The 16,687-nt window shown below is 38.7% G+C and overlaps 1 protein-coding gene across 1 annotated transcript in view; it reads right to left on the bottom strand.

Moving 5' to 3' along the window:
• The window catches only part of PARP8 (poly(ADP-ribose) polymerase family member 8), a 131,262-nt gene that overhangs the window by 21,326 nt on the left and 93,249 nt on the right, over positions 1-16,687 (bottom strand). The window contains exons 13-14 of the mRNA XM_072858885.1: positions 15,406-15,459; positions 15,207-15,302 (exon numbers count right to left, since the gene is read on the bottom strand). Coding sequence (XP_072714986.1) covers positions 15,207-15,302; positions 15,406-15,459 — 150 coding nt within the window. The remainder of the gene's footprint in view (positions 1-15,206; positions 15,303-15,405; positions 15,460-16,687) is intronic.

Here is a 16,687-nt window from a genome sequence, read left to right as displayed (position 1 = left end):
ATAATTGAGCATTCTGCCTTCATAAAGCAAACAAAGCAGAAACAAAAAAGAACACAGCTTTAAGTAAAGAGAATAGGCATGACTTCATAGGCTTCCTAATTAGTTACAACCCTTACTGCAACTCCATGCTTATTTACTGAAAGATAATTAGCAGATCAGCTTTTTAAAGGCTCAAGTAATGAATCACACAGTGAATTTTTATAAGCATTCAAAATGAACAAACAGCTGAAAGAAATACAAGAAAGAAACATAAATTAAAACCTTCCTTAAAATTGACCCAAATAAACACAACTTTTTACTACAATGTTGAAAACAATCAAAAATATTTTTTGGATACTATTTCTTTGAATCTATATTATTAAATCCTAGCTCACTGAAACTGAAAATGATCTTTGGTAGGCACTACTGAACTTTTATAACTAAAAATTCTGAGTCTAGCTACCACGATAATCACTAAAGCATTCATAGTGGTATGCTTTGAAGTTCAAGCCAATGTCTCTAGGAAGCACTTGCAGAAATGAAAAAATTAATTGAACACACAAAGAAAACATAAAATTTAGCTGAATTCTGTTTCAGGCAACAGCTTTGTCAGTAATAAGCATACTGCTGTATTTGTAGTCACTTGTTTCATAGCCCTTAAAATATGCATTTGCTGGGTTTCAAATATTCTAGACTTCAATAAACACCTGAAATCTACTGCATTGACATATTCTCACATCAGTTGCCTTACAAGAGCTATCATCTTTCAAGTCCAATAGAGTCACCCATTTGATTTATTTTATCTGCTATGTTACATTGCATTAGGCAGCATATGAAGCCTAACATGATCCAATTGACTGTGCCATGACATGCTAGACAAAAAGTATTTATTATTGTCATTATTCTTAGGTTTTCCACATTTAGACGGTGGTTAAATTGTTTGCTTAGTTGGGGATGCCTGGTGGCACTACCATTGTGACTATCATAATCAACAGTATACACAGACTCCCTTTTATTCCAGAGCAAGGGATTGTTCTGGAATAGCACAGCAATCTAAGTTTAGCCATGCTTGCCATGAAGAAAAGCATTAAGAAAATACTTATTGTTGTCATTTTGTTTATAACCTCAACAAAGTAAGTTACCCTGAGACTTAAAGATGGCAAATGGAACACAGGATTTGTCATCTTTGCTCTTCCCTCCCTCCTCCCACCCCCGCTGTGTTGTGATCCCAGAAATGTCTGAGCATCTGGAAGAGGCAAGTTAGGAAAATGGTCATTGTACTTATGTTTGACATTTGAAAGGACTTTTTTCTCTCAGGTGGACACTGGGGCTAAGATCTTAAGGCTGGAGAACTGTAGATACGAGGAGAAGCAAGACAGCAAAATTTGAGCTCTGAAGAGGAACAGACATTCCTGTTAGGGTCTACAAAATTCTTTTGATTTTATGCATTTGATGAACCTTTAAGCCCACTTAATATTTTTTAGAATAAAGACTTCACAAGACAATGCTGATAAAATAACATTTTAAGCAACAGAAAGAGTGACAGAATACTACATTTCCAAGTTACTCACAACCTAGTATCTATTTCAATATTCAGACAATACATGTACAGAAAATACCTTGAAATTGAACACAAAATCATTCACTAGAACCTCACATTCCAGTAAGCATGATATAATATACAATAAATGATGTGATAATAAAACCAGAGGAACTGCTTTTGCTATCTTTGTCTACCTCCTTCAAAACATAAGAAAAAAACTTTTCCCAGTAATGGGAATGGGTTTCACCAAACCCATTTCTATTTGAGAAACAACATATACTTCAGAAAGCTACATAGTTTTGCTGCACAAAATTCTAGTAAATAATAAACACCATTTCCAGATTATTTTCTCCAATTTTTAAACTTGCTATTAAAAAATTTAAGGTATCTTTAGTCTGAATTTGTCTCCCTTGACTCACTACATCTTTAAAGCATTTCTATGGTAGATTCTGTCTAATTTCAGAAATCATTAAATCCCTGTTTGAAGTGGCATTGGTTAAAGAAAAAACACAAAAAGAACTACACAAAAAATTGAACTCTATACAATGTCTGCATTCTCCATACTCTCTTCAACTAAAAGCTGGAGCAAATAAATAGTTTTGCATTAGATGAAAACATCTGGGCTCTGCCAGTCTAATGGGGAAAATAACCCAAACCCAGACACTTCAATAGCCTGCCTATATATCCACCCTGGATGCCTTCTAACCCAAACTCCAGCCATTTTAAGGGCACTTTTGGATCCCGTTTCTGAAATTTGTCCCAGTTTAACCAAATCAGAAGCTTTTAACTTAAATTTCCCACAAGTGTTAGTAGAGTCTTCCAAGACATGTTGGTATGTCCATTTCACTGTCCTCTACTCCAGTCATTAGTTAGGTTCAAGCATTTAAACTCCTTTCTTTCCCTCCAAAATGAAAAGATTGGCTTACAATTAAGAAGCAAACATTTGCAGGGCTTTTGTTTGTCACATGATAGTGACTTATCTATTCAGTGTCACATATCCATATTTTGGTTTTGTCCGCAACTGTGCATGCTAGAACCAATGAAAACATGTGAAAACTAGGTTAATAAATCAATTCTAAAAGACAGAGCTTAAAGAAAACCACAAGTTTTATGGGAAAACTGGGATTCAAGGCTATTCTTACACTGCTGCTAATGTTTTGCATACTGCCAGTGTGTTTCCCTTTATGGTATCCACTTGTCTCTTCTCTTGTAGTAGGATGTGAGCCCTTGGGACAGGAACAGTCTTGTTCTGACTTCATATCATAAATATAAGAAATGCTCCTAGCCACAGTAAACAAACAAGAACAACAACAGTAACACATTTATAAAAGCTACGTTATTCCAATGTCATTTTTGGATACTCTTATTTTGGTTCAAGTACACATACTATTCAGCAAGCTGAACCTTCTACTAACTTTTGTGTACATACATGAAAGTATAGACATGTTCTTCTTGATGTGGATCCATATCCACAAAGGTTCAGAATATCCAACTTCTATTAGACTACTAGTTTCCATTGTTTTCGAAGGGAAAATACATGACTAAATAGGGCTTATACACTTAAGTATGTATTTCCGAACATGAACCTCATCTTAGGTGCATGCAGCATTTTACAGATTACAACTATCATCTTGAAGGCACGTAGAGCTGACTAGCTGGGCAACTTTGTTCTCTACTACCTGAAGAGAGCAGCTGTAACTCCCCTTCAACAACAGCAGCCAGTGGTCTCACATATACTTTATTTTTAACTTGAAAGGAGAAAATTAACGTAAGGCCATTGGCTTCCACAAAACTATTAGCTAAGTGAAGATCATTGGTGCTGAAAGACTATTTAGAAGGATAATTATTCCAGTGGTGAAAAGCCAGAAGAAAATAAGAGCTGGGCAGTTAACCCGAGACTGCAAATCCTTGGAAGCCGAAGGCACTGACAGAAGCAGAAAGCATTTTTTGAGCTTTTGAGGTTTTCGGACTTTTCCTTTAGCCACCCCCTTCTTTGCATGCTCACTAGCACCCACCCAACTGCTGCTGTGATGAAAAAGGGCTCTGTCAGAGTTTCCGCATGCTACACTGGAAGTGTCACTTCTTACAGCAGTGACTGTGAATGGCAGACAGGCAAACCACCTAGGTACTATGACATATTCTGGTTCCTGGACTCATGCACAACTTAAAATATTTTCCAGACATTCTTTCAAGTCGAAAAAGCTGAAACTTTCATAGCTGATATTGATCTATCTTGCTACTTTCTAATGTGTGCTGCAGCTGTGCTCAGAAGAGCAATGTGACACCCTCTCCTGTATCCTGAGGGATGTCACACAGACACTAATGAGGCTGCAACATGACTGACACACCTAAAAACTCTTGATCTAAAAGGAGAAGCTCAGGGAAGGCTCATAGCCTGACTTACAGCAAATGTAACAAATGGTAAAGGTGAAACCATTAGCAACCATCTCAGTTCTCCTAATGAAAGCAACACGCATGGAGATGAAATGCAACTTCAAATCTCTGTTCTGTTTCCTACTTTCAACCATGGTAATTGTTAGTTTTTCCACAGGAGGAACTTCTCTCTCTTCATTACAGTCACCAGAAGTATGAGGATATAACACAGCAGCAATAATATTGAAAATGTGGATAGACAGATACAGAGAGAGAGAAAGAGAAAGAAAGAAAGAAAGAAAGAAAGAAAGAAAGAAAGAAAGAAAGAAAGAAAGAAAGAACGAGAAGGAAAGAAGGAAAGAAGGAAAGAAAGAAGAGAGTGGGAAAGAACAGGTGAGAGAGAAGGAGGGAGAGAGGAAAGGAGTCTGGTAGGTAAAGGTTTATTTTGCAAGGGAGCTTTCAAGTTTTTGAGGTTTATTTCACAGTTTGTGTCAGTTATGGAGTTTTTAGATAAATGTCTTTCTTAGCTATATTTGTAAGAAAAGGCAAAATAAGATTGGTTGCCAATTCTCTACCACCTGAGACCCTATTACCTGAAGGATCAGTTATATTCAGAGCAGTAAGAATAACATTACTAATTCTGAACAGAATCCAGAGCTGTAGGAAAGGCTCTCTTCTGGCTCTGTCATAGCTTACATCTGTAAGCCATGCTTTCAGATTAATTAACAAATGCTACAGAAACCTCAGCTGTATCTACAGATCTGACATACAAGGTAAAAACAGTACCTGAAAGGCAGGCACTAATGAGGTGCTTGTATACTTTCTACCATTGCTACTTAAACGCCGTATGTAAAATTCTCATTCTCTGTAAGAGGACTAGAGCAAAGCACGTTTATGAGTTTAAGACTTTTACATTTCCTATAGTATAACACAAGGGTCAATTCAATTCAAAATTGATGAAATAAAAAGTTTTAGGTAACGTGTATCTTAGAACACATTCCCATGGAATTACAAGGTAAAGATTTGAGTCCAAACTGTATGATTTCTGTATTTACTTAAATCACTACTGAAATCATGCAGAATTACCATTTACTGTAACATAAGGTTCATCAAGCTTCAGAGTTTAAGCAATTTTTAATTATGAATGATCAAGATTATTTTGAAAGGCAAGTTTAATGCACATCTGCCTACTCTGCCATGGTTTTTACTTCTGAGTGAAGCATCCAGCACTAGCTAGTGAATTAAAAAACCTATGACTTATTAAAATTAAAATTCAGCTTTGTATTTTAATAACTTTTATTGACAGGTTTTTGCTTTATACTAGAACATATATTAAAATAAACTTATTCAAAATTAAATATTTTATGCTAGCATTGTATACTATGGCCTAAACTTATATGGATTTAGGAATTGCTTTAAAACTAGATAATTACCAAGAAGTACGCCTGCGTCCTGAATTTTCAAATGAAGTCAAACTCCTGCAGGGGACTACAAACCTGTTAGTCTAGCCTCAGTTCCTGGAAAAATTATGGAGAAGATTATACTGGGTACTATTGGAAGGCATTTAAAGAACAATGCCATCAGCAGGCACAGTCAACATGGGTTCATAAAGGGAAAGTCCTGTTTAACTGATTTGATATCCTTCTATGATATGGTTACCTGCCTAGTGGATGAAGGGAAAGCAGTGAATATAGTTTTTCTGGATTTTAGTAAGGCTTTTGATACTGTCCCTCACAGCACCCTTCTGGGCAAGTTGTCCAACTGTGGGATGAGTGGGTTCATGGTCCACTGGGTGAAGAACTGACTGAAGGGCAGAGCTCAAAGGGTTGTAGTGAATGGGGCTACATCAGGCTGGCGACGAGGCACCAGCGGTATTCCTCGGGGCTCAATTCTAGGGCCAGCTCTGTTCCAGATACTTGTCAACGATCTGGATGCAGGACTTGAATGCACCATTAGCAAGTTTGCTGATGATACCAGACTGGAAGGTGCTGTTGACTCTCTTGAGGGACAAGTGGCCTTGCAGAGGGATCTAGTTAGATTGGAGCACTGGGCTATGATTAATGGGATGAAATTTAACAAGTCCAAATGCTGGATTCTGCACCTAGGATGGAGTAATGCTGGGCACAAGATTAAACTGGGAGAGGAGTGGCCTGGCACCAGCCCTGCAGAAAGGGATCTGGGGGTGCTGGTCCACAGCAGGCTCAACAGGAGTCAGCAGTGTGCCCTGGCAGCCGAGAGGGCAAACTGCATCCTGGGCTGCATCAAACACAGCATAACCAGCCGGTCAAAAGAGGGGATTGTCCTGCTGTATTCAGCGTTGGTGTGGCCTCACCTTGAATGCTGTGGGCCGTTCTGGGCCCCACAATTTAAGAAGGATGTGAAGGTCCTTGAATGCGTGCAGAGGAGGGCAACAAAGCTGGTGGAAGGACTGGAAGTAATGTCCTGTGAGGAGCGGCTGAGGACTCTGGGCTTGTCTGGTTTGGAGAAAAGGAGGCTGAGAGGTGACCTCATTGCTTTCTACAGCTTCCTGAGGAGGGGAAGTGGAGAGGGAGGTGCTGAGCTCTTCTCCCTGGGATCCAGTGATAGGACGTGTGGGAATGGTTCAACGTTGCACCAGGGGAGGTTTAGACTGGACATTAGGAGGCATTTCTTTACCGAGAGGGTGGTCAAATACTGGAACAGGCTTCCTAGAGAGGTGATCGATGCCCCAAGCCTGTCAGTGTTTAAGAGTCATTTGGACAATGCCCTTAACAACATGCTTTAACTTTTGTTCAGCCCTGAATTGGTCAGGCAGTTGGACTAGATGATTGTTGTAGGTCCCTTCCAACTAAAACAGTCTATTCTGTCTATTCTATACTATAAGCTCAATTAAGTCAAGCTACTCTAAGCTCTATATAGGTATACACGCTGTCAGGGAGCAGGAATAATTTATTTAATGCCTTATCTCACTATAAATATATAAGGTATGCTCTCCAAATAATTTCACAATATTCATGTGATATGTGCAACATGCTGCTGAAAGACATGGGAGATACCACAGTGGTAAGCAGATACAATCTGTAGAAATATGAGAGTAGACTGAGGCTGAGTAAGAAATGTCACTTGTTCTGTTTGGTTTTATTTTGGCTGATCCAAATTTTATTTTCTGCTTTTCATTTTTTCTGCATTCTTGGACAGCTTAGACACTTTTAAAAAATTATTTTTACTTCCCAGATATATAAATAGATGGCAAACAGACAATCATTATAGAGTGCTAGCTGGCCAAAGTGCACTTTGGTAAGTTCTCGGTGACAGGAAAAACTATACTGCAGCCATTTTATTCCCTCTGTAAAAAATAAGGTGATTGAAATCCCTTCTACTAAAGTATTGGTTGTAACTGGAGAGGCTTTTTTCATAAAAAGAGATAAAACCAGCCTATATTGTGGAGTAATGATAAGAAGGACCACGGTGTTATTCCACAAGAATCTTGGAATTCCACAAGCATCTTGGCTAAACTCCAGTCTGGTTAAATATCTTTGTATACCTACACTTTTCTCCATAGTTCATTGATGTTTATTCTACTCCAAAAACCTTCCACCCTAAGCAGTGTACTGCTTCTGGAACATCAATGCTACTGTGTTTCAGTGGTGGCTAAGAATCTTATATTCAAAGGACAGAGAAATCCAAGACCTATTCAAGTCAACAGGAACTCACTGAGGCCAAGATTTCACCCATAATGAATAAATCACATCTGAGCACTTTGGGATGAAAAACATTCTAAAAATGTAAGCCTACTAATACAAGAACAGATATATTATAATTACCAGACTGTACTTATTTTTACAGCTAAATACAAACAACAGGTATTTCAAATATTGTTTTACAGTATTTTAGCATTCATATTTTATGGGAAAAACTTTAAACAGCAGAGATGTCTGTACTAGAGTACAAATTTCAAAGAAACTAGCTTCAATATTTAGTTTTGCTGCGTTTTTTGCTCTTCCCTGCTTTGTTCTAAAGACGCCTCAGTCTGAGGTTTCAACACAAGATGGCACTCTAAGGAGACATCCTGACTGAAAGAAAAATTATTGATACAGAGACGGGTTTTTTATCACCTTACTGAATACGCTCTGAGATTTTTTTATCCTATATAATTGTCTCACAGGTCTTTAAAACCCATTCAGTGATGCTGTTTTAACAATGGCTTAAGCATTTGTAAATGAGGAATTCAGGAAGGCATAGACAGTAAGATAGACATTAGCCACACATCTTAAATTATACTATGTAATGGATGAATATGATCACAGAATTACAGAATGACTGAGGTTGGAAGGGATCTCCGGAGGTCACCTGGTCCAACACCCCTGCTCAATCAGGCTGTCCCAGAGCCAGTTGCCCAGGACTGTGTCCAGATGGCTTTTGAATGTCTCCATGGATATAGACTCCACAACCTCTCTGGGCAACCTGCTCCCATGCCCAGTCACCCTCGGAAAAGGCGAAAAAGGTAGAAAAGTGTTTCCTGATGTTCCGATAGAACCTCCTGTGTTTCAGTTTGTGCCTGCTGCCTCTTGTCCTGTCACTGGGCACCACTGAAAAGAGCCTGGCTCTGTCCTCTTTGCACCCTCCCTCCAGGTATTTATAGACATTAATAATATCCCGCCTGAGCCTTCTCTTTTCCAGGCTGAACAGTCCCAGCTCTCTCAGCCTTTCTTCCTATGTGAGATGCTCCAGTCCCTTATTCATCTTAGTGGCCCCTCACTGGACTCTCTCCAGTAGCTCCATCTCTCTCTTGTATGGGGAAGCCCAGAACTGGACACAGCACTCCAGGTGTGGCCTCACCAGTGCTGGGCAGAGGGGAAGGCTCACCTCCCCCCATCTGCTGGCAATTATATTGTTTAATGCAGCCCAGGATACCATTAACCTTCCTTACTGCAAGAGCACATTGCTGGCTCATGTTCAACTTGGTGTCCACCAGGACCCCGAGGTCCTTTTCTGCCAAGCTGCTTTCCCGTTGGGTGGCCCCCAGCATATATGGGTGCCTGGGGTTGTTCCTCCCTAGGTGCAGGACTTTGCACTTCTTGTTGAACTGCATGAGACTCCTGTCAGCCCATTTCTCCAGCCTGCCGAGGTCCCTCTGAATGGCACCCCATTGCTCCGGCGTATCAGCCACTTCTTCCAGTTTTATATCACCTGCAAACTCACCGAGGGTACACTCTCCTCCATCATCCAGATGATTAATGAAGATATTAAACAGGACTGGACCCAGTATTGACCCCTGGGGTACACCACTAGTTAGTGGCCTCCAACTAGGCTTTGTGCCACTGATCATCACCCTCTGGGCCCAGCCATTCAGCGAGTTCTCAGTCTACCTCACTATCTCCTCATCCAGCCCATGCATCAACAGCTTTTCTATGAGGATCTTATGAGAGACAGTGTCAAAGGCCTTACTGAAGTTCAGGCAGACAATATCCACTGTTTTCCCCTCATCTACCAGACCAGTCACTTCATCATAGAAATTTATCAAGTTGGTCAAGCATGACTTCCCATTGGTGAAGCCATGCTGACTACTCCTGATGATTTTCTTGTCCTTAATGTGCCTGGGAACGGTTTCCAGGCTTAGCTGCTCCATCACCTTCCCAGGGATCGAGGTGTGGGTGACCAGCCAGTAGTTCTCTGGGTCCTCACCTTCTTGCCCTTCTTGAAGAGAGAAGTGATGTTTTCTTTCCTCCAGTCTTGTATATGATAATACATGGTAATATGTTTTTATTACACCTTTTTTAATCAGATCCTTAAATATAATAACCACTTTTGTTAATGACTCATGATGTCATTATATTTAAATGTTTGTAATAAAAGTACTGTTATCACATGCTGAATTCCTAAAACAAGATATCTCTCTACCATTGTAACAGCAAGACTGTTGCATTATTAAAATGCAACGTAGTCCTTCCCTAGAATATTATTATCAGCTCTAGAGTAACAGGAAGAATTTAATATGGCATTAAAAAAATGTTAATAGCCTTTTAATATAGAACCAAATAATGTTGAAGTTTCTTTATTTCATTATTATAGTTTCATTATTTCATTAGTTTCAAGTTTCATTATTATATCTGCTTTGCAAAATACATTTTTTAGCTAGATGAACCAAATTATATGGTTGAGAAGGACCTTTGGAGGTCAGTTAGTCCTTTTATTCTCTCATACAGGACTAGCTTTATCTAAACTTTAGATAAACTTTAGATAAAGCTAAAATTAGCTTTCTCTAATGCTTTATCAAGCACTGGAACAGGTTGCCCAGAGAGGCTGCGGAGTCTCCATCCTTGGAGATTTTCAAAAGCCAGTGAAAGACAGTGGATGAAACAAGCTCCAGTTTCAAGGGCTTTTCACTAGAGACACATGCCCCATGGGAGAATATCTCAGTACTTCAGAATGGGCTTTGTGGAGGTCATTAAAATTTCCTAAGTTTACTTCTAATATTTAGTCTAATATGTTAGTTTGACAGAAATCAGGATAATCTATTTAACTATTTTAACAACACATGTGAATGATACACCAACTGTTTGAAAATGTCAAAAAAAAAGCATTGCAAAATATGTTTTTGAAACAATTCAAATCTAGCCATTAATTACAAACAAATAACAGTCCATGTCTCACTCATCTAAACAACTTCTCTGTTGAGAACAAATTCAAAGACAGTAACACAAGGCTAACGGTTCCAATGAGCAGACTCCTATTGTTTTCAGTAGGTTTATCAGGTCTGCCTTCTCCGTCAGCACAAAACCTATGTCTGACCTTGTACTTCCCACTGTTTTTAAAGCTGAGCAAAGAGCTTCTTCAGAAGAGACTGATGACAGAGCTCCTGAGAACTGTGCAGCACAGGTCACCTTGCAGGAGGATGCAGCCTCTTTCTCTGTGATTCTTTACATGAGAAAAAGGAGCGGTTTGGATATAAAGGCTGCAGTCCCAGCCCTCACTAATGATTTCAAAGCTGTTTCTTAATCCTTCTATGGAGAGTGAAATACATAGGATTCAGATCACTGTTATGAATATCTGCACGAAAGAATATCATCTATGTTATGTAAGAGGTTAAATAATACTTTTTCTTCTTAGGATCCATATATTCATTGAATTTTCCCTGTGCTTTACAGAAAGACTGCAAATCATGCCGCGCAGTGATTTCAGGGAATTTGCAGTTTTCAGTGGCATTCTATATAAGTGTGTATCTCTAAACATCCGATTTAGCTTTTATAACTTTGGGTACACTGTAAATAATAATTAGATCTCACTGTGCTCTTGAAATAAATACTAAAGAAACATGCTATGATGAGAAATTACATTCATCCTCATCTCATAAGGGAAAGGTGTGAATACCTACAGGAAAGCATTGCCTACTTTACTGGTTTTTTTTAAAAAGCAGATGGAATGAAGCAGTGGACTATAGACCTTTATAAAGAAGAGCATTACAGCTTCATGATGCATTATAGCACTTTTCTAAGACTCCTTCTTCCATTCCAGGGAACCTTTGTCCTTCCCCTTCACAGTAATACAGCTGCAGTTCCTTGTGAAAGCATTAGGTTTGTGAGTGTTTTGAAGTTACTCCCATCTACATAATGTGTTTTTATCTACACATGCACTTGTGGAATACACACAGGAACTGTATCCGTAATTCTGGTCTTCTGTATTTCAGGGAACTTTTGGAGCTGAAAAGAAAACTGGTTGTCCTGAAAGATACGTACTTTGCTCCATAAAGAATTTCCCAAGAGAAATCTAAGAATTTTGTAGTTATTCATCTTCAGTAAGTCACCAGTGTAGTCTCTTTATTTATCCTCAATAAGTGACTAGGGTAGCCTAACAACATCCAAAAATTCCTGTGTACAACAGGATCCCTGAACCAGCAGGGAACATTTCATTGCAGGGGGGTTGGACTAGATGACCTTTAAAGGTCCCTTCCAACCCAAACTATTCTATGATTTGCATGATTAGATTAGTACCATGGGCTCTGGAGCAAGACAGGTGTCCATTGTAAGAACATAAAGCCAAACATATGCAACTGTGTTATGCAGCTGTTTTGCAACAGACATCTTCCATACAATGGTATGTCTGCCATGTGGATCTAGTGTCTAAATTAAGCCATACAAAAAGACACATCTTGTCATCAAGTTGCTCTTATCTTACGGGAAAGATGATGTCAAGATTTTAAGAAAACAAAATAAATTGAAAAGGTATTAAAAAACAGAACACCCCCCAGAAAAGTGATCTAGGAAAAAGAAACACAATACTGAGAAGAAAGCTTGTGCTGAGAGAGACTGATTTAAAGATACTGTATAACTAAGATAAAAACATAGCCTGTAGAGCAAATCTGCAGAAAAGAAAAACTTTATCTCACAGTTTCACTTGCTATCTTCAGCTGTCCTGAGGATGACACATCTGAATTATGCAAGTCATTAATAACCAGCACAAAAAAATTACACCCAGGTATAAGAGTTTACAGTAGTAAAAGAATGTAATTATTGTGTGATGGCAATTGTTGAATTTTTTAAACTGCATTTCAAGACAATTTATTAAACTACACTATAGTTCAGGAAAGGTGTCAGGCTGACATACTGGAGGATTACAGAATCAAATTCCTTACTGCATCAGTGAGTATGGCTTCTATGCAATTGCGTAAAACTCCATTAAGTACCAGAAAAGCAAGCCTAAATACATTTAAAAAGAACTTCTCAAGCAATAACTTTTCTATGCTGTTATAAATTCATATGCCTTCTTTGTTGTTGAAAAAAAGCTCCAGAAGGTAGAAGGGAAACTCATCATTAAGGATACATACACCTAGGCATGACCCTGTGTGCATCTGTGTGGAGGAACTATTCTTCAAAGGAAGAGACTGTTGAACCATCCAGAACTATTTAGTCTGTGGCATCTCTTGTGATACAACCAACTACAGATAGAGCCTAAGTAATGCCTTTGAGATATGGACATCTGCAGAAAACAAGATCTAGACACAGAATCTAAAAATATAAGCAGACTGTAGCAATGTTCTGATCATTACGAAACCTGGTGAAGTTACTGTGGTATCAAAAGTATGAGCACTCTAAAGCTCTTTATGAAGGCCAGGGATGCTACATATGGGATCCATTAAGTGACACAAGGCTAGATCGCATGTAGCTTTACCTTAAATGAAAGCCCCCTTCATTCTGCTTAATGAAGTACTGTATTTCTGAGATCTGCTGTTGCAGCAGTATTAAACATAAAGTGCTCTTTCACTTGGGTCATTCTTTATTCCCTTTACATACATTATATATATGTATGTATGTATGTGCATGTGTGTGTGCAGCTGAAGCATGTAAATAAACCCTACAACTGACTACTTTAGGCTGCCTCTGCCAGAACTCTCAGTAGAATGAAGCATAAATTTCCTTAAGACCCTTTGGCAAACTCATGCTCTATTCAAACTGAGATCCTTTCTCACCTTCTACAGAACTGCAAACTCATTAATGGCTCTATATTGCTTATTGAGTCATTCAAGCATACACAGAGCATGCTAGATTTCTTCCTGCTATCTCCTTCTTCCTGGGTTATATAAGGACACCCTTTCATTTTTGCAAAGCTTGCTAGGCTATGCTGCTTGCAAAGGCACTGATGAATATATGTTTAGCGGCAAACATGTTTGCACTTCCCTCCGTTTTGAAGCACTGACAAACTCTCAAACTGCTAAAATGACCCCTCTTTACGTTGAAGACAGAGAAAAGTAATTCTAAGGGCTTTTAATCTCTAAGGTGGGAAAGCAAGAAGAGTTAAGATATTTTATGTAAAGCAGATGAATTTCCATTCTGTTTTCTTTTAATACTTCATTATGTGAACAGGAATAAATCCTACTGTTTGCTTTGTCCTATGGACAACAGATAAACCCCAATAATTTAAGTAATTATATTATCCAAACTTTACTCACTATCCTCACTTTGTCTTATCTCATCCTATCACAGGTAACATGTGCATAGCAGTGCATTCAAAGATGAACAACAAGCAACAGATGCCTTTTCTACAGGCTTCTAATCAGTGTTTATACTGATAAATCTGGCAGAAAACCATGTTTTTTAAAAGGCAGATATAAGCTTGAAGAGGCAAAAACCCACCTGATAGGATTTTCAAAAGTACAGAGGTTTAACCATGACTTAAAATGGTGTTAACTGAATATGTAGATGCTTTTGCAAACCCTGTTAGCAGCCTATTTGCACACCCTGCCTGCAGTCAGAACGTCTGACCGTTGGTGCCACTCAGTGTCACGGGGGATGATGCTGAGGTGACTTCTGCTACCATGTAAGCAATAACCTTCCTGAATTTAGTTCCATGGAACTACCAGAGATGATGTCCGCTTCAACTTACGTGTAGTTGCTCGCCACACTGTGGAGAAATTGGCAGGTGTCAGACCATTCACACACTAGTATTAAACGGTTCTCCATGGCTTTAATCTTTTAAGGTTGCTCAGGTTTCCATAGGATTCAGGACAGGTGAAACAAGAAGGATTCTAAACTGCAAGACCAGTCCTAAAGGTAAGAATTTTATTCTCCTAATATAGTCTTTCACAAAGCTGCACTGATCTAGTAGCTCCAGGCAGAGTGCGTCTCACGACCAATCTTACTCTTTTTCACTGTATGCATTCACCAACAGCATGAGAGGGTACAACATTCAGCATGCTAAATTCCGGGTTCCCAGTTACACAGGAATGAAAGGAAGGAAGAGCTGTGTAACTGGCCAGTCCTTGGGCATACTGAACCACAACAGTGCCCCTGGACTAGGTCACACTAGATGAGACACTTCACAGAGCATCTCCTTCTACTGCCTTTTTTATCACATTATGGAGGATGGCTCATTCCAGCGGCCCATGAGCAAAAGAGGGTCAGAAGAACTTCACAGCTTTGTGGCATTAACACCAGTGCATCTGAATACCCTGGCCATGGCTTGACAAGAGCTCAAGGACTGAGGTGACCCTAAGCTTTTAAAAGAATGCGAGAGGACCAGGAAAGCACTCTAATGCACTTCCTCTATCTTATCCAGTTGTGACTACTGTCGCACAATAGTGTTCAGTGAAATACACCCCTCCTTTATGTTTCTATGATATTATACGAGCCCGATTTCCATTTTCCTTGCTTGCAATACATTTTTTCAAATTTACAGCAAAATCTAGTTAATATGCATAACATTTTTGCATCTTAAAAGGATATTAGGATGAAACACATCTGAAATAATTCAGTAGTTTTATAACAGGTTTGTATTGTCCATTGCTATTTAAGGCATTAGAAAATGCATTGTTTATCCCAGCAAGCACACCACTTACCCTCAGCATAGGGCCATTCTGGAACACATGGGGTTCATCACAAACTACACAGTATTCATTCAATACTGGTATCCGCTGCTCAGCAAATTCAATAGTCTGAGAACAATGAAAATGAGAATAACAACATCTGCTTAAAAATAATTAACAGTCAGCTCATGCTCCACAGTGTTTCTTAAATGGGTAAGATATGACATCCTACCTGCACAAGAAAGCCATGGTCTCGTACCAGAATGCATTTTGCACCATAATTTTGCTGCAAGGAAAAAGTTGAGGCAACTTCAGTGTTGGTAGACTAATTATAAGGAAATGGTAAAACATTTGTATTTTTTGTGTGCAAATATGTTAATTAAACAATATTTGCATCTAAAAAGATTTCTCATTTGCATAAAATGGCCATTACAAATAATCAATCCTTTTACTGTTTGCTGAGTGTGGGGTAGATTTTTAGCATTTCTTTTTAGTTCTTAAATCTGATGAGGTTTTGTATCTCAGCATCCCAAAAACTTTAATCTCAAATGGAAACACTAGTGCGTTCACACCATTCTAATAAACTGGCATTTGGTAACTTCCATTAAATTTTAACTGTGTATTGTCTATCCAAATATGGGCTATATGCTTAGGCTTGAATGACTAATGTAACTCTCAGAATGGCTGAAAACCTTTTTATTTTATATTTACTAAAATCTTATTTCTGTGAGCACCACGCTGACAGACCTCTGTGCTCAGATCTCAATCAGATTCTTTCTGCCTTTTTATTTCAACGCACAGCAACATAAATTAGAAGGAACTTCTGTTACAGGAGCCAGTAAGGTAAAAAATTCCCTCTAGGCTGACATCTATCTCAATCAACCCTTGTTTCGAATAAGAGTCAGATCAGCTCCATTTACAGCTTTTTTGGGTTTTGCTTTTGTTTATAGTCTTATTTCCTTTCATTTCTCTAGCTGCTTATTTGGGAAACTTTTCCCTTTTTTCTCCTGGGAAATAATCCTCCTAACTGTATTCATATATGAGATTCAAATATTTAAGCTGAGAACTGAAGAGAAGTTAGGGTCCTGATTCATCGCTTCCGCATTCCACTGACTTCAAATTGCAGTTAGGCACCCAGGTTACCTATATATCTGGTGCCTGCATGTAAAATGTGAAATAGACTCTTGATGCCCTTCTGCTAACATCAGTCAAACTGCACCTGACCATGTATGTGATGACTTTCCCTCAAAGTAAATGCATTATAGCAATAAATTACTGGTAGTTTTTATAGGCTGTCAAGCAGAGCTTGCATTTTTTCCATATCAGCTGATAACATCAGTAATGAAACCACTTAGTCAACTCTTCATTATCTTATCAAAATCAATGGGATTTTTCTATTAACTTCAGGAGAGAAAAGTCTTGCTATGTTAAGATGTCCTCTGCTGATTCAGAAAAAAATGCATCTCTAAACTGCGACAAGTAAAAAGTCTATTGGCTCACCTTAAATTAATTTT

Source organism: Ciconia boyciana, chromosome 4 (assembly GCF_034638445.1).
Source record: "Ciconia boyciana chromosome 4, ASM3463844v1, whole genome shotgun sequence".
Taxonomy (NCBI): Eukaryota; Metazoa; Chordata; class Aves; order Ciconiiformes; family Ciconiidae; genus Ciconia; species Ciconia boyciana.
The sequence above is the reverse complement of the archived record's forward strand: the minus strand, read 5'-3'. Positions and strand labels throughout refer to the sequence as shown.